A 27861-nucleotide genomic window follows, 5' to 3' on the forward strand; every position below is an offset into this window, starting at 1 on the left:
CTTTCTGCTGTAAAGTTACGCAGAAGTACAAGCGGAGAGAAGGAGGGCGTTTGGCCTGGAGGAGATGTCACCCCCTGAGATAGCCTCCTCCTTAAAGGTACATGATGTGTGTTCTAGTGCAGGCCACTAATAAACTGCACAGTAAAATCCTCAGTGTTCATTGAGCTCCCAGGGTGTAACAAATGACCTATGGGTCCATTTGGTTAACCTTTTTCACTCTTGAGAGTTAAATTAACACTAAGGGTGAAGACAATACTGAAGACAATATTTCTCTCCAGCCATTTGCCCAGATGCTTTGTACTGAATATTCCTTTGTGCCCCAGGCTCAGGAACTGTACTTGGACATCTGCTCCACACTGGACCCTCCACGGGACAGAAACAGTGGTGCGCGTTCTCCTGCATCCTCCCACAGTTCCCGGAAATCCTCCCACACTGCTCTGTCAGACTCGGCATGTGAGTCATCGTCTTTCCCATTATTGTTATCGTCATTAATATCAGGTCACTGTAAAGAAAGTCAGGTCCTTATTATAGAGCTTATGATCTGCTATTTTCACTGTTTTTGAAACTGTCTGCAATGTATTTGGGGAAAAATTTCAGTACAGCCCTGCATTGATATTAAAAAGAAAATGCACTTTGTATTTTGTACTTTTGAATACTTACTTACTTTTAAAAGCATGAACTTTTGAATACTTAAGTATTTTGCTCTGTTGTGCGACGGTGTCGCATGCCGTAAAAACACATTGTGGACACGACACGTTGTGAGCTTGTAGATCGAGTATTTTCTGCACCTGGCACCGTCATTAATGAAGTATAAATCAGGCTTATGGGGACAAACCTTTCAATAGTGGCAAAGACAGCATGGAGTGTGGTGAACCAGCTGTTTACCCTTTTGTTTGTAATGTAACTGCACAAAGGTAATTCTATACTCAAAAGACATGCATGTGAGGGATGCCGTTCTTTTGAACTCAACAAAAGCCTGAAGCCGTAATTGTGTCGAAAGAAAGTGTAAATAACTCCAAAAATATGGGCAATGCATGTACTGTATACCTTTTGACTTCCACCATTACACAGTGTAGGCCTGCCTAACATGTGCATGATAGATCAAATTAGAAAATAACAATAACGGCAAAGGTGCGCTCAATAGAGCGCAAATCTCCACAAGGAGTTCTCAGTCGCTACTCTCCACAACTGGATGGTCATTTGGATTCCATAGAGGTCAGCATGTCTTTCTCATGGCTTGTAACTTTAACACTGCTGCAATGTGGCTGGTAAAGTCAAGCCCAACAATAATACTAGATATTTAGTTTTAAGATTATAGAGTATTTGAATTGGTCAAAAATAGCAATGGAATACATATTCAGAATAAGCATCTTCCATACGTAGAACCCTAATAGTCTTGTATATTTCATAAAAGCAATGGTTAGAGTTTCAATCTGCGATTTCTTCAACATGGTTGGCTGTATGTAGAACAGCAGGAACGTATAGGTTTAGAATGATAGTACCAAAACATAATCATTTTAGATATTGTGCTAAGGGGCCAGGCTCAAGAGCGCCGATACTGTGGGTGCCTTGGGGCTAAAGCACCCAGGGGAAATGACGAGCACCCATCACAAACTCATCACAAAAAGCTCTGACATCTTCACTTCATGGAGTACATTTTTTGTACCAAATTAACCGAATTAACCGCATTGAAATAACAAAACCCCCCCAAAAAGGTAAATAAAAAGTAAATAACCGCACTAACCGCAATGATCACGCGCGTACCGCAGGGACTGGCCGCGCATGCACTCGCGTGCAGCACGCGTGCGTTGCGCACCCAATAGCGCGGACATAAATAAATCGGCGCCCCTGGGCAGGCTTCTTTAATGTTATTTCAAGAATCACAGTTTGGGACTTGGGCCTAACAGTCATAAGAAACAGTCCTCAAGCATTTATTTTGTGAGTGAAGTCAGTAGAGAACACTTAGCTTGGGACTTCAACAGTATTTTAATTATGGACTTGGCCCAACAAACATTTTCAGTCGTGAGATTAGTTTTTTCTTGCTTTAATCCCCGGGCATTCCCTAATAATAGCAATATGCAGTTACATTTCTACCTACTGTACAGTCATGAAAGAGTAGTGCGGCATGTGTACAACATCTAAACTGTCTTCCTCCAGGGATGTCCCAATCCAATCACCTAAAACAAGTTATTTTCAAATCCAGCACGCTCGTTCAGCGTCTCTACATGTCTGTGATTTCAAGATGGTGCTATTTTAATTTTGGTGCAAGCTGGAGGCACTGTGGAGAGATCGAACCCCAGTCAGCACAGTGGTGGGCAGAAAGTTTACCCCTGGGCCGCCCGGATGCAACACCTCTGTTTTATAATTGGCTATCATCAACTTACTATTAAGCAAAATGTTTGTTTTTGTGTGTGTAATTATAGTTAAACTGAATTTTTCTTTAATTTAATTTAATATTTGTGCCAGTGTGTTCATACGTGAGCGATCTTTCTTTCAGCAGCTAACTCCTACACAGAAGCATGCACACCATCCATTGGGATGGACAAGACTTCTACCAGACTTCAGCCAAGCAGTTCAAAGGTCAGTCCACCCATTATTTATGGAAGCTTGTCAGTCTCTCAAAGGTCAGGCCACCCATTATTTCAGTCTTTGAAAAACAAAGTACTGTAGTCACTGGGAAAACAACAACAACTGCATGACCAGACAAAATGTCGTGCTGAGGGTTTGTGCCGCTGAACCTCACGTCTCTTTATTTCCCCCTTGTAGACTTTGGTACAAAGACAAAATTCTTTTGACCTCCTTCCCCAACTGAGCCTCCCCCTTTCTCCTACCTACAGAAAGCAAGTAATGGTTAGTGTTTAGTCATCCTCTCCCTCCTGTCACCGTCCATTCTTCTGTGTCTATGGTCTTCCATTATGATAGTTACTTACCCCGCCCTTTACTTCCTCTGTCATTTATTTTGTGTACAAATGCTTCCAGCCTGGGTGCGGAATTACACCGTATACCCGGGTTTTCCATTTGAAAGATCCACGCACATAAACACAAAAAATAGAGCTCAATAGATTATGTGGATTTTGTGACACTGGCATTTATCTGGTCATAAATCACAAATAAATAAATTATTATTTTTGTAAAAGTAATATTCTTAGTATTGGATAGTATTGGACGTTTTCATAAACGTCCATAAATAAAATAAATAAACAACTTCCCTGCCACTTCTGTAACTTATCCAAAGACACCTTTAGCTAACTTTGAGGAATTTGCTGTGCATCTGACCCTGGTAAGCTACATATTTACATCCATCTTCTCCTATGATGATTGTGGGTTATGTGCTCCCAGCAGCAGCAACAGCAGCAGCAGCAGCAGCAGCAGCAGCAGCAGCAGCAGCAGCAGCAGCAGCAGCAGCAGCAGCAGCAACAGCAACAGCAACAGCAGCAGGAGCAGGAGCAGCAGCAGCAGCAGCAGCAGCAGCAGCAGCAGCAGCAACAGCAGCAGCAACAACATCAACCGCAACAGTCCATGTATGACCTTCAACCTCAGCTCGGTGTGATGAATCAGTTGAAGGAGCAGCTGGAGGAGAGGACGCGGATCCTACAAAATGACATAAAGACACAGCAGCAGGAGCTGCATGATATCAAGGAATCGCTACAGCTTGCTAATTTCCAGGTAACCCTCCTGCAGATGACTGCAAATCCTCCCGATTGGAGCCTGAAGATAGCCTTCCTAAATGGGGGGATAGAAAAAACATGTTGAACTTTAAAGGTGTACAAATATTATATTATATATTTGTTAATTGATAAAGTATCAATAAAAAACAACAATTGTATAAGTATTTAATCCAAATAATTGTGTGGGCTTATATGGAACACATGTGGGCTTGAAGGGTACATATGTGCCTTATATCTATCTTTGACTTATTATTTTGCAAACAATTTGAATACCTATCAGAAATGTTTCCATTTAAAGATTTTGGTGGGCTGAATTGGGTCACTTCCCCTACATGTGTACAACTACAAAATATCAGATGAAATATATAATATATTTTGTATGCTTATGTATAGCACTTTGGCATTGCCTTTGTGAATGAAATGGGCTATACTTGTTAGGTACTATGTACAGTTCAACATTACATTGCACCAGATTATAGATACAAAGCTAAACATTATTTTTAGTCCCATCTTGTAGTTATGTTTCAGTTTAACCCCTGCACTCTGTCTCTCTCTATGGGTAAACATTAGATGCTGTTACAGCAGCCTATTCACAGTGACTTCAGCCAAGCCCAACAACCCCAGCAGCAGGGTCCAGGAAGGCCCACTCAGCAGAGCCAGTCTGGAGTAATCAGGCAGATCTCTAGCCACCCAAAACAGCAGGCCTCTGGTGGCCACAGTTCATCCCCTCAGTCTCTGGTCAGAGAGCACAGCTCACCCTCTCCTCAGGTACCACACTCAGAGCCGCCTGGGAGAAATGCGGGGCCCAGTGCGAAGTCGCGTGCGCTCGCGCAGCGCGCGTGCGCGCCCCCATCCTCGCGAAGTGCGCGCGTTTTGGGCGGATATTTCCGAGTTTTTGGTGGTTATTTGCGGTTATTTCTTTTTATAACTCTTACTAAACGTGATTCTGTTCACAAAAACAGAATCCCCCCCAAGTGCGGGGCCCGGTGCGGCCGCACCGCTCGCACCACCCTTCCTGCGGCCCTGACCACACTGCTATAGGCGGAGAGTTCTTTTGTGGGCATCCCACTAATTAGTTCTTAAGTGACCTGGCTGGTTAAATAAAGTTACGTACGTAAAATGAACAAAAGAGTGCTTTCAGGCAAAATCGGTTCAGTCCTATTTTGTATTCATTTTAGTAGTCTTTGTTTTAGCGGCACCCCTTGTAGCTCTGTTGTTATTACGTTTGTCTATAAAATTAGCGTACATTTCCGGTACATTTCTGGTGCTTACGTCATTTTGGGTCACACCTGAGAATTAAACTTTTTAATCGTGTTTAGAGAAAAACACACATTTAAGTGGAATGGTTATTGTGAAAAATTGACCAATGTGAGGTATCAAAAATAACCTGTTTAATTGAAGAAGTTAGTGTGACTTTAACTTGTCTCTAAACGCTAATAGAATATATTGACTTCTAACTTAGTTCAGTCAACTACAGTCAGTTAGGTCACATGACCAGGTAGCAGATTGACCCGGGTCTTCTTATGTTCTTGTCTTTAATGCAGGTCCAGCAGAGGCTTGTGCGCAGTGGGCAGATCCAGTCAGTCAGTCTGCCAGTGCAGACTCACACCAGTCTGACCATGCCCTTCTACAGCAATCCCATGATGTTCTCTCAGACCAACGCAAGGCCTCTGCAGGATGCAAACCAAAGACACATAGATACCGAGTTCAACCAGGATGGACAACAACTACGGTGAGTAGTTTATTCCTCGCTGGAAAGTCACATTTAAATGGCCCACTCATATCCATTATTTACAGCAGTGGTTCTCAAACCTTTTTAATTATAAGGACCCTCATAACTCTCAGAGGTGCAGATCTGTAATGGTCCATTTGGAATCCCCTCAAGGGCCCCTGAGGGTCCTTTGACCCCACTTTGATAACCACTGATTTAAAGGATTGTGTCCTGCCAACATCGCAGTTGAGGATGCTATACTGGAAGTATAGATTATATAGATGGCCGATTCAGTTGAATTCACTTTAACAAAGTTAGAAACGCCAAGCTGCATTGGGGCAGTGGTTTAAAATGCAAATCAAATAAATGATCTAGAAATGAGCATACGTATATGATCTTGTTATTAGTAAGTCGAGCAGCAGTATTCTGTTTCAACTGCAGGTGTAAAGATAAGTTTTTCCAAATCCTGTTGAGACATAAGTACTTTAATCCTTGATATATTCTTCAGGTGATAGTAGACTGACTTTGTAAGTGATGTAGTCGTTGAAATTGTAGTCCATGACTACACCAAGACCTCTGACTTGGGTAATAGCTTTTAACATTACCAATTGAAATTGAGCACTTAATTTGAATTGTTCTTCCTTGGCTTCAAAATCAATTACTTGTTTTGTCTTTGTTTATTTGAATACATTTCTGTCACATCCAATTGTTTGATTTGTTCAATGCATTTACTCAGTGCTTGTATTGGATCCCATATCCCTGATATGTAAATCTGTGTTGTCTGCATAATCATGGTAACATTTTGTTGTTTTCCATAATTTGAGCCAGTGAGAGCATGTACTGTAGATGTTGAACAGAAGAGGGCCCAGAATGGTACTCTGCTTTAGATTTTTGTCCGCTCAGATGTGTTATTACCTACTATAGACACAAAGTAGTCCCTGTCCTGTAAGTATGATTCAAACCAATTTAGTGCTGTGCCAGAAAGTCCCTCCTAGTTTTCCAGTCGGTCTAGTAATATGTTGTGGTTGACTGTGTCCAATGCAGCACTGAGATCCAGTAATAATAAGACTGAAATTCGTCCACTGTCTGTGATTAAGTGGTTGGCATTGAAGACCTTAACAAGAGCAGTCTCAGTGCAGTGGTTTGGTTGAAATCTGACTGGAAGGCATAAAAGCAGTTGTTTCGTTCTAAGAAGTTGTTCAGTTGTTGAAAGACATTTAGTGTTTGAACGATTTTAACTTCAAAACAGGAGGTTTGATAGACCTTTTCACAACAAATAGTTGTGTAATGTTACTTCCTTCACCTTCCAGGTGTTAATGATACTAATTAAGGCTCTGTACCATTAATGTGTAGCAGAGCCTTTACAGTAAGCCATCATAAACAATAGCCAGATCCCAATACTGAAATTTCCTCCAGCATGGCAGTGTTACAGTGAAATAGCTGACCTGCTGAAATATGTGACCATCTTGTGGTCTTCACATAATGCACATTGAGGTCTTGCAATATGTGGCCTAAACACCACTAGGTTTATCACTGTTAATAAACAAACAGCAGTTTTCGATCGGACATTGACGTATCATGAAGTCCTCAAGATGGCCACCAATTTTACAGTAACATCGCCATGCTGGAAGATTTGAGTGGAGCACAACTTAATTAGTATCATGGTAACACCTGTGAAGGAAGTCTTACAGAAATAAGTTATGTTAATGACTGCAGAGAAATTGTACTATTGTTTATTAGTGGCATGTTTAGATTATCATTTTTTAAGAGTGGCTTGATGACCTATGGGAAGAAACGTGTTTCAAGAGACATGCATGTTGTAGAATATCTGAGATACCATTTTGTGCATCACCACAACCTCAATCACCACAACCTTAGAAATATTCAGACCCTTAGAGATTATTATGTCCATTCCAGAGTGTGCCCCTGTTGTGTGTGGGTTCCATCATGTGCTGATTCAGTCCATATTATCAGGAACACACCGTTCATTAGTCGTTTTGTCCTGGGGGTTATCAACATGGATGTGAAAATCATCAACAATAACTATTGTTGCTTTAGCTGCAGTTCTCACCACTGTTCTAGCAACTACTTTTGCAAGATCTCCGATCATCTGGCAATGTGAGTCTAGGTGGGGGGTAAGTTTGATCGCACCATTGACCATCTCTTTCATCTGGCCAATGAATTCTAAAAGGGGGGAAAGGGTGACTGGAGATTAGGGTGATCTGGATGGGGTTTGGGGGTGAAGAAGGGAATCCCCACAGTGTTGGTGAGTGGGTGGAGAAAACTCTTGCTCTTGGCTCATCATAACTGAACTCTTATGTATAACGCTATCTTCAGGCGGGGGCTGAGGTGGCTCTTTTTCAAGGTTTCTCCCGCATTGTTATCTCTGATTGTTTTGTTTCCTTTTGTCTCTTGTCATTGGCAGAGGGAACAGATGGGTGATGCAGGAAGTTGTTTACTCCTGACTTGTTGAGGCGAATTCCATTTACCTTTAAAAGATATCCCATACAAAGTTGAAATTGTCAATAAAAACTGTTTGTTAAGTGCAGACAATTTGCTGAATCTCTCAGCACATCTTCTGTCTGGCCACTGATAAACCCCTCAACATTCAAAGAGCTGACCATGTTCAAAAGACCAGTGAAGTCTTGTTTCTGTACTTCAGACTGTTTCTCAATATTATTGGTTCGTAACTGTATGTTCGGTGGGCTCGCTCAACCCCAACAATCATTACAGTATTATATTAGAGATTGGAAACTTTAGGTTTAAGGTTGAAAATGGTTGCCTTTACAGAAGGTATTACCCGAGAGATGGTTAATTTTAGGTAATGTTAAAAATGTTAACATCAGCAATGTAATGCCTAAACATCAACCATTTAATGGTTGATGTTTAGGCATTACATTGCTGATGGTTAATTTAAGGCATAGCATGGGTTTGGCTAATGCTTCCAAGGTTCACAACCACCTCAGTGGTGGGGGAAAAAGGTACATCTTACTGAGTTATGGTATAGCGACACCTTCAGCGATAGTGGCAAATCAAATGGGTGTGCTGAACTGGGCGATCCCAAATGGACCCAAACATTATTTACAGGGAATGTTAGCCAAACAATCAGTTGGCTGGAAATTAAATGTATTGATAAGCTATTTTAAACTCTAGATCTATTATATGATCCTCAAACTTTTCCATATTTATCTTTCACATTTTGTTTGCTCAGATCATGAAATGCAAAACTCATGTCCTCAGCCAACAGCACATAATGTGAATGGCCTAATGGCAAACAGAATCATCATCAGTGAGCTTAAAGATAGATATTTGTAATTTGCAGGTTTTCTGTGTAATTTTCCCATGAAATTAAAGGGAAATAATGGCATGAATAGTAAGCTAACGACCCAGTGATATAATAGATTACATGTCAAGATTTTATGAAGTCAGGTTTCTAGCTCTTAAAAAAGGTTTCTCTCCTGCAGCTTGCTTCTCAATCAGCCTGCAGTGCAGACGCTGGTTTCCAATAGCAGTGTAAGCTCCCAGCCTTCTCAATGCAACACAGGCATCCAACAACCCAAGTGAGTGTGATGGGCTAGAATGCGAGATGTATCCTCCACACACAAATTCATTTTGAACCACCATTTTTCTCAGATGCCATATTTCCATTGCTGTGTAACATGGAAAGAGACATATTTTTTTCACTTTAGCATAGTTGTGTGTTCTGATATACCAGTGGTTTTCAAACAGTTTATGCCCAAGGCACAACAATGGGCAAGTCAAAATCTCAAGGCTATTCATAGCAAAAATAGCAAAAATAGCTGACCTAAAAGCTTGTAGAAAAAAGAGAAAAAAAAAAAATAGAGAGACACCAGGCTGACAGTGGTGAAAACATTTTGTTTAGTTGAATCTATATTATTGAAATAATAATAATGTGTCAAAATCCCAAAGCACACCTGGACGGTATGCCGTGGTCTCACGGCATACCGTTTGGGAACCACTGTGACATATGTACCGACTGCACATCTGGAGGCTAAAAACGACGTAATGGCGTGTACATAACATGTTAGTTATGCCCTCTGCACAGGTATACGCTGGAGCAGCAGATGATGACGCCTTCGTTCTCCATGCAGCAGGTCAACTGCAATGCTGTTCTGGTCCCGTCTCCGGTCTTCACGTCCCCCATCATGATCCCACACAACAGTTTCATCACACACCAGGCCCAGCCAGGCTACCACACACAGCCCCAAGCCTCGCAGCAATCACTACAACTGCAGCAGCCCCACCAGTTCTTTCAGGTAAAATAGAATATCGACAACAACGATATGGTAACCTGAGGGCCGGGGCCCACTGGCCGTGAGGATATTGCAATGGAATGAATGGCAAAACACTAAGATTTGAATGATAATTTGAAATATAATATATCCCTGAGCAATTCCCTCAGAAAGCCAACTGTGTGGCTGAGATAAAAAGATAAAAATAGCAAATATAGCAGATCTACAAGCTCAAAATGCATCGCTTTGAGCTTGTAGGTCTGCTATTTTGCTACTTTTGTGTGACAGTATAGTATGACGAAGTAGGGCATTAATTTACAAAAAAACTAAACGTTGAAATATGGAGATACAAGGTTTCTGCCCTGACAACAACGATATGGATTTAAGAAAAGCGAGTGCTTTGTTGTGCTTTTTACATCATCCATATACATTCCGTGTACATTCATCCATGTCCAGTATGTGGTTGAGCTACAGTACAGAGCCATAGTATATTTGTCACTCATATGCTGTACTCTGCTTTTAATGCCATAGATGCAGACTCAAGGACTCCTACATGGTGGATCCACTCAAGCATTCTTACACGCGACTGCAGTTCCACAACAAAGTACTATGGGATATATCCAGCAGCAGCCACAAGCACAGCAACAGTCACAACAGCAACAACGGCAACTCCACCATTCCCAAAATCAGACTGGCAGCCTTTCAGACTTCCGAAATATGCTCACTCGGTAGCCCGTTGAACTCAATGAGCTCTGAGATATCATTAAAAATGGTCGCAGTTTTGGTGAAATAGCGTCACAGCATTGAAAGAGACAAGTCTTGGCGTCAAGCTCTGTGTTCTGTGCCAGAGCTTATTTCTACAGCAAGATTGCTTGTAGTGACCTTACATTTGAAAAAGAAGTCACCTTTCACATGAAGCTGTTTCTACACCAATTCCAAAAAGATCCACAAGCTGAGGTTAGTTTGAGATCGCGTAACAAACGGAAGTGCTGGGCCTTCAAGAATTGATCATCAATCAATGACATGGCTGGAACAAGAGGATTATCAGAATGCTTAACAAAACGCTTCTTTCACATGTTTACATGCTGAAGATTTTGTTCCCTCAAGTGTCTCTAGCTGTATGTTTGTTCCATCCTCTGTTGTCCTGAAGTACCTCCATTGGTCGATAAATGGAAATTACATTCCCCAAGTAAAGGGTGGTTTAATTTTGATAGCCTTCTACCAACATCAACGCATCGTCCCAGACTTTCTACTCTCCGAACATAGTTCAGAGCCTCTGAACATTGGCCAATGGAGGTGTATGGAAAGGTCCACTTGCCGCAATCAAAATATGGTTCATTTATGAAGCAAGGGAATGTTGCACCTTACTTACAGTCAGGTACACAACCCTTTTTGCCCTGAAACCTATGATATGTTTTATAATGAGGTCACTAAAGATGTTTTTAATCCTAAACTTCAGATTTTTTACCACAACCCTCTATTCTTAGTAAATCGGACCTGAGACTGTGAGAATCCTGCTGCTGAGAAATGTAGTTGGGCTGCTTCCTTCAGTCTACTCTACACCAAATCTTCGCCAAAAATAACCGATCTAAATTGGCTATTTTTGGATAATGTTCCCCCCAGAATAGGCATGCTGGGGTTTGTATCTGTAATTAAACAAATTTCAGAAGGACTTTATTGAAATGTGCTACACTAGGAAGCTTGGGCAATATATACCTTCATTATTAAACACAAAAATCTAGATTTTTAAAGCCTAAAGCCTAATTTATACATTTTCATACAATGGTGTTGCTGCTGTAAATAATTGATTTGGAACTGAATCAGTTATTTTTGGTAAGCGACACTGTCGTATGATGAAGTATAAATTAGGCTTAAATCTGGGATTGAAGGGGTGCCATGATTGTATCATGACAGAAAAGCACTAAAATTAAGCTTGTGAGTAGCCTACTTTTTTTGAGCGGTGGAGCAGAATCTTGAAGTGAGACATGGCTTACAAGTGGAGGTAAAAATGTGCCTTTAACAACCATGGTAATTACATGGTGTGGTTTGCTGGTTTTGTCTGATGGCTTTAAAAATCCAGCTCAGGTCCTTTGAAATAGTTATATTTTCATAAGTCATCATTTATTATTTTCCACATAATTTTTTAAAAACAAAATACAATTTAGATTTGTATTGGATATAGTTGTCACTACAATGCTTTTTGCAACTTTTCCATTTGCAATCAGCATTTCTTTTAAGACAGACTTGTAAGTTCTGTTCTAATGGTTTCTTCAGTGTTTCTCTGTTTCATCAAACAGTTTTTCAGAAAACTGTTTAAATGTGGTTTATTTATTAATATATTTTAAAATATGGGGTGTCGAAAATTATTATATGGGCAAATTAGTTTTATATGTTATATTTATGCATTGAGGCATTAAAGATACACACTGTAGTCTTAATGCCTTAAACCTTTTTAAACTTTGTTCATGGTAGAATGCTTTGAACAGGAGAAAAACATGCACAAACGGTTGCCTTTTCCTGGGGAGATGTGTGTTAACGGAATGATGTTCTCATGGTGCCCTGCAAATTGTTTTCTTTTTCCTTTCTTATTTATTTATTTAAGACAACAACAAATTCTGTGTTTTTCTCCACTCTGAGGTCATGCAATTATGCTGATCAAAATCAAACTAGAGCTGCAGCGAGCTATGGAATCAGCCTATTGCTACTTATTGAAAGTCAGTTTCATACAAAAAGAGAAGTACACACATGGCAAATATCAACAATGAACTCAACATGTAGGCTCTGCAGAGCACAGAATTATAACAAAAGATTAAAGCAAGAAACGCAGAAAGAGCTGAGGTTGGCAAATCGTACTTCTTCAACAAGTGAACACAGAAAATGATACATTGTGTCCTACCATGAACTTGACATTAAAGGAACACTCCACTGTCAAATTTGCGATGTCTCTATGATAAATATATGTACAAAATTGTAGTGTGAAATTATAAAGTGGAGTATTCCTTTAATAATCAAAAGTACCAGCAACCAGTTTATAGCTTAACTTACCCAAGGAACTACAATAATCAACACTGTATCACAATTTCTTTACACAGTATCATGTAAATTGAATGCTGCCACGATTAAGGCATAATTGAAAGAAGAAAACATTGTAATCAAACATGAATTATGTTGCTTATTCATACCACTACATTTCTTCAGGTTGTTTCTAAAAGAAAAAAGCATACTAATGGCTTATTCTTTTCATAATGTTCTGCATATATTTTAGGCAGTTTGTACTCTTTGCCAAGATCTTTTTAAGCAAGAGAATGCTGCTATGGCTATGAAATTAATTAGGCATGCAACCATTTATCAGACTTCATAATCAGGCTCCTAACTTCACAACAGTCATTTCCGAGTTGATTATGTTTTGCAGGCTTAATTGTATTTATTTGAAGAAGACTGCTTGTGCTATTGTCCCCTGAATGCGTTTTTCAGAGAAGTGATAGTTTGTTTCCCTGGCTGCAGCATTTTAAGGGTTAGATAATTAAGAAGGTAATATGGCAAACCTTGTTTGGCCTAAGCTTTCCTCAGAATACAATATCAATCAGAATCAGATGTATTTGTCACATCACAGGTTCACAGGTGTCAATTAGGGTGAAATTCATTTTCGAGCAAGCTCCGTCATTTCATTGTTTTCCAGGAACGAAAGAAAAAAACAGGGGGGGGGGGGGACAAAGAGAGGGAAAGCTATATAAAATATATTTACGTACACATAGCATAATAAGCAGCAGGATTGTACGTGATGTTAGACATGAGGTTCAAAAGGTAGAAGCACAACAGTAGGTCCACATAAGAAGGTAGCCACATAAGGCAATAATAATAATAATACAATCTTAAGAAAAACCCTTTAGCAAATGTTGTGAAGTTTGGAGTGGAGTTTGACAGTCTCCTTGCTAGTTGCATGGCATGTATGGTTATGGTGTCTTGTCACCTGACTTCAGGAATAACTCCTGGGAACAAAATACACCGTACACACTAGAATCTATACACTTTCTTTTATAAATGACAATCAAACCAACCACTTACAGCAGTATTAAGTGATTGCCTCTGCCAGAATCATAAACATAATACAATGAATAATATTAACTCAAGCTTGTTCACTTGTCCCATGGGTTCCATAGTTGTGCAGTTCTCTTGGTTTATTTCTTTCCCCAGAAATTTTCACTGTGGAACATATGATTATGCTACAATTTCTAAAAAGGGTTCTTACTGGTCAATGAGACGGTTCTTAATGTCTTGGCTACCTCAGCTTTAGACATTAATTTGCAAGTTACCATTTGTCTCTCATGGCCGCTGTCATGTACAGTAGACTAGTGCCATTCATATTGGCTAAAGACACTCAAAAAACACTTTGAGCATGTACGTTCAGTGCCGTTTTACACTTTACTATGTGCAATGTCAGTTTTAAAAAGACGAATGTTAATTTATACTTTTTAAATTATGTTTCCGAAGAGATGGACTCTGTATAGCCTACTATAGAGTTTATAAAAAGCCAATGTAAATTATATGGAAAAATATGTATTTTTTTATGAAAGTATCTTTAACATTCCTTCAACCATTAATATCAGCAGTATCTTTTATGGGTTACAAATTGTATCCACTAAAGACTATTAGGATATTGTTCAGATATGCCTGGCCAAGAATGTGATGGGTGATGGCATGGAATTAGTAAAGAGGGGGCGGCTGTAGGTCAAACTGAAAGTTTTTACCCTCCAGGCCTCCAGGCCTCATTCAATGCATTTTACAATAATATGAGATGTACATTATTTGAAAAATACAACTTTGTTCATTTGATAGTTGTGTAAAATGTGTAGTATTCAGATTAACTGAATACTACAGAGACAAACGAAAACCAGTGTCATCTTTTTTCCCCCCCAAAGACTGTACTAATGTAACTGCCAAAATGACGGAAATTGAGACGTGTATTGATGAATGATGGGGTGCTTTTTCTTGGCATCATTTAAGTCAATGTATCCTTATAGAAGCAATGGTAAATAAATACCAAGAATGATAATGTTATTTTCACTGAATTTTGATCTCAGAATGCTTGTCTCCTCCTGCAAGACAATATCCACAGAATAATGGTAAATGAATGGACAGTCCCAGCCATACAAGCACCAAGACCGCTGTGTATGAGACTTCAGAGGGGAGGATTGTATGTTCACTGGCCACTCCTTGTGTGGGGATCTGTCACAGAATAGTGCCCATTGGAGCTTAGAAGTCAGTGCTCAGGACCGTTCATCAGGGCAGACAAAGGGAAATGGAAACAGGGTTATTTTATTAGAGGAACAATTTGGAACGTTACATTTGTATCTCGAGTCAAATGCACAGTGGTAGGAAGTTTCAAATGGCATCATGGGATTGTTTCAAACAGAAGGAAAACTGAAGGACAAATGTAGCAATGTTCTAGCTGGTAGTAAAGCAAAATGTCCAGGTGTCCCTTCAAAGAAGATTCATTAACTTTGAGAGCACCACCATCAATAGTTCTTTTTGTGGAGTAATTACAATAGAATTGTTTACATTGGTACATAGTTGCCAAGGTGCTGTAAAGCTGTTCTGGGAATTTGTGCAGGGTCTGTGTCATATACTGTCATGACATGTCATGTTTCCTTGATTTTGGCAGTTCCTTTCCTCTTTAAAAGGTAATTTTCTTACTAAAATGTCCCAATATATTTTGAGAGCTAATAATTGACATAATTAGCTCTCAAACGTAAGATAATAATCCATGGCATCATTAAATGCATACCTCATGATTGTTAAAAGAACATTGTATAGAGAGCTATACCCATATATTTGATGTTAAACACATAGATGCTAAAAGTTTTTTCAAATCTTGGTGAATTCTACTTGTAAAACATTTTAATAGTTTTCCCTTCATTGAAAAATCGATTCAAAGCCCAGATATTATCTGCATACAATACCCTATGAAATGATTAATTGCCTTAGAGGTTTGAAGAAATAACGATTTGCCTGATAATCAAACAGATTGAATAACGGCTGGTGAATCACCGTAACAGCTTGTGTATTCTGATCATGGGTTAAGCCATGAATTGGGAATAATTTAGCTTTAGATGACTCACCCCTTTCTCACCATTTGTCAGTGATATGACAGAATGTTGAGAGCCACTGAGCCATTGCTCTCCCAAACAGTACACTGTAAAATCCTGTTAATTTAACTCGGAGTTACAAATGCTTCCACTTGTGCACTTTGAGTTAAATGAACACTCAGGACTTTATTGTGTAATTGTCGCATGTTTTTTATTTCAATTTGAAAGTGTTCATATTTTTTGAAGGCATGTGATTTTAATCACATTTTAATCACTGCTTTTATCTAGGAAAAAAGAGTAGACAGTCATGTAATGTTTTGTATATAATTTACCAGGTTATGAACAAAACAGACCTGGTACAACAGCCATTTCTGCAGTTGCAATGCAGGAAAAGAAACATTGAATATATTGTAAAATAGAATGTACAAACATTTAGAATATATAGTTGTATATTTTATATGTCAAATAGATTACACATAGGCCTATGTTACATAATTTTAAAATTAAAGTCATTTTGTAAGATTATGAAGTGTCTTATTAGGGGAAGTGACTTTCTTCTGAGTTCAAGTTGATGTTGCACAGTCACTTGTATGGCTTGGTCTTTTTTCTGTATTTACAGTACCATCAAAATAAGCTTTAAAATGTTAATATTGTTTTAAAATAAATTAATAAATATGTTTACATACTGACATCTTGTAGATTGTTATATTGAATATTTATAAGTCAACCTTGATATTATGAAATATTTCCAAATAAATATGTTCAAACATTTACCATGAGAGAATTGCTTATCAAGTCAATAATTTATTCTCAGCTGTCACAAATATTTTAAAATATGCTCTCTGCTCCTAATTCTCAAACAAATGAACATAGAAACTGGTACCGTAAGCCTACTGAGCTGTTCCTGCCAAAGTGTGTGCTTAACTTCAGCTCAACAGAGCTAAACTCCACTTCCCCATAGAAATAAGACAGAATCCAATTGTGACATAAGATCAGTTCTTTTACTGATGATTCTTCATCTCTTACACGGTCATGGAATAAAAACTGAAAACAAACATACATAGGCCTACAACATGAAATGCTGTCCTGTCCTCTTTACAGTAGCTTGTAAATACAATCGTTTTTTAATACAAAATAACCATTAACTGCTGAACATTAACTTATTTATGCATAGAGGCTACATGAAATTGTCACTAAAACATGAATTTACGGCTTCCAAATGAATTGTAACTTACGGCACTGCCTCCTGGTGAAAGTACAGTAAGTAGAAGGTAAGTAGAAAAGCATCACATTGGGCACAGAGATGAAGAGGATTCTCTTTGCTGCTACAAACTAAAACGCTGTTTGCAAACCCACACAGCTGTTTTTTTTTATCAAGTGCAATCACCTAAACTCACATACATGCCTTTACTAATGTCACAAATTCACAATCACCTCTACTCATCAAGAGGGCCTTTCAATCTAAAGGTACTTGTCTTTTTCGAAATAAAGTCATTCCAACAGCATAAAATAAAAATGACATACCAATAAGTCAAGACAGTACATTGTGTCCCACCACAGAATTTGTGGCAGTAAAGTCCATTTGTGACATGAACCATATCAATCAATTCTAAAATGCTATGCAATACCGGCTGAGAAAACACCACTATTTGGTCCTATTCTGAATGTTTTGCTATCTGAGTTCCATTTGTACACTCTCAGAGTTACAAACCTATAGATGGGTTTCCCGTTGGTAAACATGAGAGGATGATGCGCGCGCAGTGGAGGGAAGAGCCTGTAGAGGGCGCTATTACCCGCAGCATCCCTGGCCATTGTACATTGATAAAATAAATGGTCTTCACCGGGTTTAATGAAAGTAGATTAAATGATGCAGTTTGTAATATCTTCTTTACTCAATAAAAATGATTTGTCGGAAGTTGGATCTGTCTGTATATAATAGCAGCATTATGCCTATTATGCCTATAATAGCAGCATTATGCCTATCTAAATCCCGAAAATAACAATAGAGTGAATGGCACTTCCGGGTCGTTCTACCTCCCGCATGCGCAGATTGCACACTCTGCTCTGTGATGACGTCGCGCGGAAACCCATCTATAAGGTTCCATTTGGACCCCTGGTGGTCCCGGGACCCTACATTGACAAACAGAGATCTACATTGATACAGAGATCAACATAGGGGAATAATTATTCATAATGCGTATTCATTTATAGATAGATAATAGGTATTACATTTAATATGTAAATCCGACTGGACCTCTCCAGGCTGGCAGCTGTTATGTTACCTTCACTGACCTTGTTTATTGACCTATCAGGAGGTGCATTCTATTCAAAGACGGTACTGTATGCGCAGGTGCACATTGGATTTGAGAATGTGGAAAACGACAGCTGCAAATGATTGTTAGGCCATAACAAAAATGTTAAAGTCAATACCAGAAAACAGGCACAGCACCCCAAGGAGCTTCATGAGCAGTATTCTGAAACATACTGGACACCCGGCAAGCCTCCGAGTCCTGCTGGTCTGTGTCTGGGTTGCTACGTGTACCTCTACAGGCCACCTTCTGGACATTGCACGATGACTATTCTTGACTATTCGTAAATCGTAACACATGTTGGAGGGATGAGATCTTTTGCAAAGCAGTTTTTGTAGACAAATAGGATGAAGTGAATTATTTGACTTTGTCCCTTAGGAGTGTACTGCTTTGGTTCCTGGTTTTCACAGACAATGTGGGATTTTGTAGCCCACAAAATAGGAGAACATGTTTTTAAAGTAGCAGCATTTATGTTCTGTGTTCTTGAATAGCTTTGTTGTCCGATTGCAGGTTGACATGGGCAATATTTCAACAGTAACTGGAGTAACTGATACTGTGAATTGGGCTGGTATGCCCTCTGCTGACAAGTTGAGAGTGACTTGCAGTGATTCATTCTGATAGTAAAATGTGCTGTGACACAGCTGCTTGTAATGCAGCTGGTATTCTGTATCTGTAAACATACATAATGTGATTGTGACTTGGCTAATTCAGTCTAGCGTTAACCTTAAAGATGAGCTCTTCTATAGCTTTAATCCAGACTTCAATGCTGTGCAGAGGATCATTTGGCACAAGGCTGCATATTGAGGCAAGAGAATAATGGGGGCTCTTACAATCCATGACATGTCTTGATGTGATACATAAGAATTTTCATAGGCTACCATTAACCACCTTTGCAAGGTTATATGCAGAATCGCCAAAGTCAAATAAAAGTCCATTGGGATTTGGTCAGGGAGTGTGTGTGTGCGTGCGTGCGTGTGGCCCATTCGGACAATGAGGCCTGATTTATATGTCACACACCGGCATGCTAACAAGTATAAATCAGACATAAGGGAAAACAGTGATCTTTTATAGTCAGCTCAATTGTATTAAAGGCACAAGTGCTTTAATTCTGAGTTGCTTTGACTATCAACAATCACAATATCTTTCAAAAGGAATTGTAAGACCCCAGGGGTAGGGCCCGACAAGCTTAGTGCTTCCACCTATCCCTTTTTCGGCATTGGCAATTAACAAAATGTATTTCACTGTTTATGTTATGTGTCCAATATCCAAATACAAAAAAGAACTGAACTTAACTGAACTGAATATTGTGTGTCGTAAATTAATTAACAAATTACTTGGGAATCCCTTCCTGCCTCTAACACCTAGACCACATTGAAATCAGTCACTCCTTACTGATAAGGGCCTCCACCTTATCACCACCCAGATGACACAGGTAAAGGATGCACACAAGATGTTTATCTTTTAGTTCCTCATCTTTAACATTTCCTCTGCAGGAAACATTACAAAAAAATTAGACAACATTAAGTCTGTTAATTGGGGAATAAATCAGTTCAGGAAGTTGTGTCTGAAATGTGCAATATGCTCAATGTTTTTGCTAATGATAGCAGGATAATAAGTTACAAGCATTTTTACATATACTGTGAATGCACCCCTCACTCAGTCATCATGTCTGTTGGCTGTTTTCTAGGGCTGGGCAACATGACTTCAAATCAATATCACGATTATTTCAAACTTTTGCCTTGATTACGATGAATACAAGATTTTTTATATTATAGTGAAAATAGCAGATCTACAAGTTCACAACACGTCATGCGTTGTGAGCTTAAAATGAAAAAATAAAAAATACATTTGAAAAGGATCACCTTGAGCAGATCATTTGTCTCTCTTGTGATTTCAGTCTAGTCTACTGCAATGTGTAAAAGTCTCATACATGTAATGGTGTTCTATGACATTTCTTCATCACTCTACCTTTTGATGAACAGGAATAAAAAAACTTGGCCTCTAAAATGACACATTTCAGTAAATGACACATTTCACTAAAACATTTTTAGAATTGCTACTCTGTTGTTTATTGTCTCCGCCAGGCCGAAGGCATGGCGAGAGAGTATGTTTTACCCTCCGTCCGTCCGTCCGTGTGTCCGTCCGTCCGTGTGTCCGTCCGTCCGTCCTGTCTGTGTGTTAGCAGCTAATCTCCGGCACCGTTGGCCCGGTCGCTCCGAAACTGTGCACACACACTCCCTGGATGCCAATTCAGAACCTCTGCCCCAATTTTTTCACATGGGCCTGTTATAGCGCCACCAGGAGGCCGATTTGTGCAAAACCCATTTTTTTACATTACTCCTACAGATTTTCTCCAAACGTCATGCAAATCGGTACACAGTATCTCTATAGTCATGTGATCAACACGGATCTGTCCGATTTCCCATATTCCATCCTCATTGCCTATGGTTGGCTTCCAAAGTTTGCACGATTGGTCCGTTTTGAACAAAAACAGCTTTCGATTTCCGTGAAATTTCACACGCACATTCCCACTAGGCCGAGGAAGAAATGCCACCCCTTTCACATTGGCCTGTTATAGCGCCACCAGCAGGTCTAATGTAGCAAAACACATTTTTGGAACAAAATGCCTCAAATCATGAATGCAGTGTCTGATTGCCGTGAAAGACCTAAGAATAAATGGCACCCTTTTCACATTGGCCTATTATAGCGCCACCAGGAGGCCAGAATAACGTACCTGACCTGGCGGAGACCTGTGCTCCGAGGAGCACTTTTTCTAGTTTGTTATCTAACCTGAGCCATCTGCCACCGGCTGAATGAAGAGCTATGGGGGGTGAGGGTAGCAATAATGGCCACCAACAATAGACTTCTGAAGCACGTTTTGGTCCACTGGAGGAAACTATTCTCCCTTGGGTCAGACCTGACCTTTGTGATATCCTGTTGTAACAACGCTGCACTGACACAGATGAGATGACCTCGTATTATGTCTTGTCTAGTTATAATTGTTTTCTTGTAAAGCATTACAGCTTTACTGTTAATGAATATCGCTGTCTCGCAACTGCTTGTGAGATAAGGTAATGAGCCTTATACAGCTTATATAGCCTTTACATTCCTTTTGCCTAATATCAATCAATCAATCAAAGCCTTTCACTATGCAAACCCTCATTTGAGTGCAAACCAAGTATGTCACTGAGAGATAGGAAACAAAAATAACCTAAATGTAGATATATTTTGTAAGTATAACATATGATATGAGTTACACTTTAGTTATACATACTTGGGCAGATAGCGTTGAAAATGTCTGGCCAAGAGGGGGAAAAAATCTATCAGATAAAGGGATACTTCGATGTCCCATCCACTGCATGGATCCAGCGATATGTCCAGAATTGTCTAGACCTAAACTTAAAGGCACAGACATGGCATAGCATCACAACATTTAAATGCATGAATCAAGACTCTTTCTAATTACGGGGCCAGAGCTCAGCTCTGGACCTGTCTTATTATTGTAGGTATTCTGTTTCTGCCACTTTTCGCAGTTCTGGCTGAACCGTGCTGTCGCTTTTTACGAAACTCGGCCATATGGTAGATGGTCATGAAAAACTATCAAGAAATAAATCTCACAATCTTTCGTCAAAAGGTGGCGCTATAGCAAAATGCCAACTTTGAACAGGTACAACTCATGCCCTGTTTGACCTACAGCCATGAAACTTCAATACACATATGCGTCTACTCATGATGAACAACTTTAACCCTCTGACTTTTGACCTCTGACCTTTAGATCTCCCACCATTTTGAATTATATGAAAAACAGTTAAAACCTATCTCCTCCTGGGATTTTTGAGTAATATGCACGAAACGTTTTACACATGAACTTTGGACCTATGCCGAAAAAATTATACAAAAGATTTTCCATAAGTGAAAAAATGAAGCTTTAATGAGCCAATGAATATTGCAGTTTTATGACAATTATTTATCTGCCCCTAACACATACATGCAGACTCACATTTCTTTGAAACTTTGCGTTAATGTTGAGGGTCATTCCAAATATTACTGAAACCAATCTTACTCCAATTGGTCAAAGGGGGGCGCTATAGCGATTTTTTGAAAGTGCAAACTTTAAACAGGCAAAAGTCATGCCTCGTTTGGCCGACAGCCATTAAACCTGCTTACACATGTGCCTTGACTCATGAGGAACACATGTATCACGTTGACCAGTAAGCTCCGCCCTTAGATTGTCCGCAATTTTGAGCAGTTTGAAAAACACTTAAACCCAGGATTTTTCAGCTATTTGCGTGAAACTGTATCATCTGTGTGATCTCCTTTTTCACAGGTTCTTGTCTGTTGGTCCAATGGCTTCTCCCTTAAACGTGTGCCTCACAACCTGAAGGTTACCAGTTCAAGCCCCACTTGATGTGGACTTCATTAAAGTTGCATTGCACACAACATGATTGTGTCAATTAATACATGTGCAATTGTTAAACGTAACCTGAAATACTTATTTGAGAGGGTATGTTTTTGCAATGTATGACATACTTCATTCTGAAAATAGCCGATCTACAATCTCAAAACTTTTCAGATAGCAACGTGTTTCTGAGCTTGTAGATCGGCTGCTTTCACTGGTTCACTTTTATCTTCAACAGACAACCTCAGCCTGGACAAAGCTATAGCACCATAGGTAATGTTGCAGCCCGTCAATCCGAAGGTCGAGGGTTCGATTCCTGTTAATGGCAATAGATTGACACGTCCAATCAATCCATCCTTCTCTCTCTTCAATCTATTGTTTCCATGTCTCTCTCTTCAATCTATTCCGTTTCCATGTCTCTCTCTCCGCCCTTAGATTGTCCGCAATTTTGAGCAGTTTGAAAAACACTTAAACCCAGGATTTTTCAGTTATTTGCGTGAAATGGTATCATCTGTCTGACCTCCGTTTTCACTGTATCAGGTCTGTTGGTCCAATGGCTTCCCGCTTAAGTGAATGTTTCACAACATCAAGGTTGCCGGTTCAAGCCTCACTTGGTGGAGACTTCATTTAAAGTGCATTGCAAACAACAAGACTGTATTAATGAATACATATGCAATTGATAAAGATAACATGAAATGCTTATCTGAGAAGGTCTGTTTTTGCAATGTATGACATACTTCATTCTGAAAATAGCCGATCTACAATCTCAAAACTTTTCAGATAGCAACGTGTTTCTGAGCTTGTAGATCGGCTGCTTTCACTGGTTCAGTTTTATCTTCAACAGACAACCTCAGCCTGGTCAAAGCTATAGCACTATAGGTAGTGTTGCAGCCTGTCAATCCAAAGGTTGAGTGTTCGATTCCTGTTAATGGCAATAGGTTGACACGTCCAATCAATCCATTCTGCTTCCATCTTTCTGCAATGTATGACATACTTCATTCTGAAAATAGCCGATCTACAATCTCAAAACCTTTCAGATAGCAACGTGTTTCTGAGCTTGTAGATCGGCTGCTTTCACTGGTTCAGTTTTATCTTCAACAGACAACCTCAGCCTGGTCAAAGCTATAGCACTATAGGTAGTGTTGCAGCATGTCAATCCGAAGGTTGAGGGTTTGAGTCCTGTTAATGGCAATAGGTTGAGATGTCCAATCAATCCATTCTGCTTCCATCTCTCTCTCTCTTCAATCTATTATGTTTCCATGTCTCTCTCTCTCAATTAATGCATGTGCAACTGTTAAAGGTAACATGAAATGCTTCTTGGAGAGAGTATGTTTTTGCAATGTATGACAAACTTCATTGTGAAAATAGCCGATCTACAATCTCACAACTTTTCAGATAGCAACGTTTTGTGAGCTTGTAGATCGGCTACTTTCACTAGTTTTCGTTCCGAGGAGACACAAAAATGCCTTTATTGGTAAATGGTTTGTGAACCAGTGATCTAGAGTAGTTCGGGACACAGAGGCTTGGTTCATAATGGACGGAAATACTTATAAATATCAACAGACACTACCAGTAATTGTGTCAATTAATACATATGCAATTGATAAAGATAACCTGAAATGCTTATTTGAGAGGGTATGAAGTATGTATGACATACTTCATTCTGAAAATAGCCGATCTACAATCTCAAAACCTTTCAGATAGCAACGTTCTTTCTGAGCTTGTAGATCGGCTGCTTTCACTGGTTCACTTTTATCTTCAACAGACAACCTCATCCTGGACAAAGCTATAGCACTATAGGTAGTGTTGCAGCCTGTCAATTCGAAGGTTGATGGTTCGATTCTTGTTAATGGCAATAGGTTGAGATGTCCAATCAATCCATTCTGCTTCCATCTCTCTCTCTCTTCAATCTATTCCGTTTCCGTGTCTCTCTCTCTCTCTTCAATCTATTCCGTTTCCGTGTCTCTCTCTCTCTCTTCAATCTATTCCGTTTCCGTGTCTGTCTCTCTCTCTCTCTTCAATCTATTCCGTTTCCGTCTCTCTCTCTCTTCAATCTATTCCGTCTCTCTCTCTCTCTCTCTCTCTCTCTCTCTCTCTCTCTCTCTCTCTCTCTCTCTCTCTCTCTCTCTCTCTCTCTCTCTCTCTCTCTCTCTCATTCACCAGGTCAGGTCTGTTGTTCCAATGGCTTCTCGCTTAAGTGTGTGCCTTAAAACCTCAAGGTTGCCAGTTCAAGCCTCACTTGATGCAGACTTCATTTAAGTTGCATTGCACACAACATGATTGTTGCGAAAGCGGAAGGAGGCCTCCGACCAAGTGGAGCTTACTATATCACGTGCTTGGGTTGTGTGTGTGTGTGTCTGTCCCTTATTTATGGTCTTTCCGTGTGTGTTCACGCTCTCATTGGCTCGCGCCCCCATGTGACTCGAAACTCCGTGCTGAAATGCCAGCAGCTGCTCTGCCTGTATACAGCGTGTGTTCACGCTCTCATTGGCTCGCGCCCCCATGTGACTCGAAACTCCGTGCTGAAATGCCAGCAGCTGCACTGCCTGTATACAGCCGGCAGAGTGCGGCAGAGTGCACTACTACAGTGTGGTTGAAATATAGCAGCCTCAGTCAATCTGCGTTCGCTTCCAGCGTTCGCGCGTCTTACTTGTGTCAATTAATGCAAGTGCAATTGTTAAAGATAACCTGAAATGCTTATTTGAGAGTATGTCTTTTCAATGTATGACATACTTCATTCTGAAAATAGCCGATCTACAATCTCAAAACTTTTCAGATAGCAACGTGTTTCTGAGCTTGTAGATCGGCTGCTTTCACTGGTTCAATTTTATCTTCAACAGACAACCTCAGCCTAGACAAAGCTATAGCACTATAGGTAGTGTTGCAGCCTGTCAATCCGAAGGTTGAGGGTTCGATTCCTGTTAATGGCAATAGGCTGAGATGTCCATTCAATCCGTTCTGCTTCCATCTCTCTCTCTCTTCAGTCTATTATGTTTCCATGTCTCTCTCTCTCTCTCTCTTCAATCTATTCCGTTTCCATGTCTCTCTCTCTCTTCAATCTATTCCGTTTCCATGTCTCTCTCGCTCTCTCTCTCTCTCTTCAATCTATTCCGTTTCCATGTCTCTCTCGCTCTCTCTCTCTCTTCAATCTATTCCGTTTCCAAGTCTCTCTCTCTCTCTCTCTCTTCAATCTATTCCGATTCTCTCTCTCTCTCTCTTTCTCTTCAATCTATTCCGATTCTCTCTCTCTCTCTCTCTCTCTCTCTCTTTCTCTTCAATCTATTCTGTTTCTCTCTCTCTCTCTCTCTTTCTCTTCAATCTATTCCGTTTCTCTCTCTCTCTCTCTTTCTCTTCAATCTATTCCGTTTCTCTCTCTCTCTCTCTCTTTCTCTTCAATCTATTCCGTTTCTCTCTCTCTCTCTCTTTCTCTTCAATCTATTCCGTTTCTCTCTCTCTCTCTCTCTCTTCAAGCAAGAGTTTTTGTTTGAGACAAAGTACAGTAGAATACATTTTAGCTACTGTGCTACTGTAAGTGAGTAGAGAATGACACTAAAGAATACAGCAATCATGAGAAGAAAAAGCACAACAGTTAAGCAATCATTTGTGGCATTTGTAGGAAATTGGTTTAAAGCAAATGTCCAATGAGTAGTAAGCATAGTAATGGATAGGATAAGCCTTTGAAAATCTTGGATCTTTCATTTAAGGGATGGAAATATTAACAGCAATTCTTACCCTTGTTTCCTTTATTCTTCACTCACAAAATGTTACCAAACCGATTTGGCCAAATTGTCCAAGTCTGACCTTTAAGAAGCAGACATAGTGAGGAGGAAGTACACAGTACACACAAACATGCACACGCACGCACGCGCACACACACGCACGCGCAAGCACACACGCACGCACGCACGCACGCACGCACGCACGCACGTGCGCACACACACACACACACACACACACACACACACACACACACACACACACACACACACACACACACACACACACACACACACACACACACATACACACAGAGTGAATCCCACTTAATGTTCCTGTTCTTGCAGAAGATAAACGCCATTTTGTTATTATGTTTTCCAATTATGGCAAAAAGCAGGGCTGCACTGTCTGCTCTTCAGAAATGTACTCAATGTTAAATGTCATTCTAAATGACAATTTTATTTGACTGCAGCGCATTGTACAATGTTTTGAGACATACTGTACTGCATACAAAGGAATGGGTGACACAAAAGGGTATAATGGGATGAGAGGGGGACTCATAATTAATTACCTGGTGGTAAATTGGTAGGCAACCACAGGCAATCCCCATCGAGATGGTACACATTTTGGCGAGACTACAGTAATAACTGCAGCTGGGCTCCGAGGATTCAGACAGATCTCTGCAAACATAAAGACAGCGAATTGCATGTTGTGCTGGGTGGGGGAGTGAACAAAGTTCAACTGTCAGAAACCCAACAAACATAGTACCTTGTGGAAGGTTTGTGCATATATTTTAGTACAAACTTGCGAGTGAAAGCCTGTGATTTCTCAGTGACATACCTACTGAGTTAAATGTCTTCATTCTGTGGTGGTCCATTTGAGGCCGGGACCTTTTAGAAGGGGGTATAGCTTTGGAAGTACAACACTGTTCCTACATTCAGTCTCTGGTACCACTGTGGACAAAGCTCATTCCATAAAACAAAAGACATTACGCCACTCTGGTCTGCAACTTCAAAGTATGCGTGTAATATAAAAAAGCACAAAGTGAAATCCAAATTCTCCATACAACATAGGCCTAAAAGAGTCTTTTGGCAACTGTTTACCAAATCACATAGATCTTCAATGAAAATGAAATACTCTTGATATTCTGCAACTCACCTGATATGGGTAATAATCGATCTCGAGTCCAGACTTTCGATAGTAATCTGGATTTTTGTATTATTCTAACTAGCTCTAGTTTCCTAAAGAGTACTCAATGTCACACACAAGGGTAATTTTAGACACTGTTGAAGGAAAAACACAACATAAAAACAAAAATGAGGTTCCCCCTAAATACAGTGAACCAAATGTGTTTACAAGTTTAAGTACAATATCAAACAACAAAGGTCAATACAGTTGAGAAGCCAAGTGTTATATGGTTTATATATTTTAGTTTGTTTGCATCTCACAAAATGAATCCGTAATGCCCTGCTCAAAAATAAAATATAGGATATAAGATGGATATGCAAACATGAGAGCAAAGTGTTCTCACCGTCCACTCCAGCACCACATCAGATGGAGGGCCATGTGAATTCCATTATGCTGCTACAGAATACTCATTATTCCAGAGAGAGAGGTAATGTTTTCGGCTCACCTGAAGGGGCATGTCGTTTTGCAGTGCCATTATATTTCCGATGCCATCCCTGACCAACACAGGGAGGGAATTCACATTCCTTACA

At 39.9% G+C, this 27861-nt stretch overlaps 2 protein-coding genes across 2 annotated transcripts in view; one reads left to right on the forward strand and one right to left on the reverse strand.

Moving 5' to 3' along the window:
- Positions 1-16401, forward strand: part of npas2 (neuronal PAS domain protein 2) — a 48743-nt gene extending 32342 nt beyond the window's left edge. Inside the window, exons 13-21 of the mRNA XM_080436374.1 lie at positions 16-97; positions 324-453; positions 2498-2580; positions 3340-3666; positions 4239-4436; positions 5213-5400; positions 8844-8939; positions 9446-9656; positions 10164-16401. Coding sequence (XP_080292500.1) covers positions 16-97; positions 324-453; positions 2498-2580; positions 3340-3666; positions 4239-4436; positions 5213-5400; positions 8844-8939; positions 9446-9656; positions 10164-10364 — 1516 coding nt within the window. The 3' untranslated portion in view covers positions 10365-16401. The remainder of the gene's footprint in view (positions 1-15; positions 98-323; positions 454-2497; positions 2581-3339; positions 3667-4238; positions 4437-5212; positions 5401-8843; positions 8940-9445; positions 9657-10163) is intronic.
- Positions 16402-21157: 4756 nt separating this feature from the next.
- radx (RPA1 related single stranded DNA binding protein) lies at positions 21158-27207 on the reverse strand (the record flags this gene model as incomplete). The annotated part of the gene is given in 4 exon segments (XM_080436011.1): positions 21158-21213; positions 21302-21347; positions 21354-21425; positions 27040-27207. Coding segments are annotated over 4 exon segments (342 nt in total).
- Positions 27208-27861: the final 654 nt, after the last annotated feature.

Source organism: Gymnoscopelus braueri, assembly GCF_963280865.1.
Source record: "Gymnoscopelus braueri genome assembly, chromosome: 8".
In the NCBI taxonomy this organism is placed as follows: domain Eukaryota; kingdom Metazoa; phylum Chordata; class Actinopteri; order Myctophiformes; family Myctophidae; genus Gymnoscopelus; species Gymnoscopelus braueri.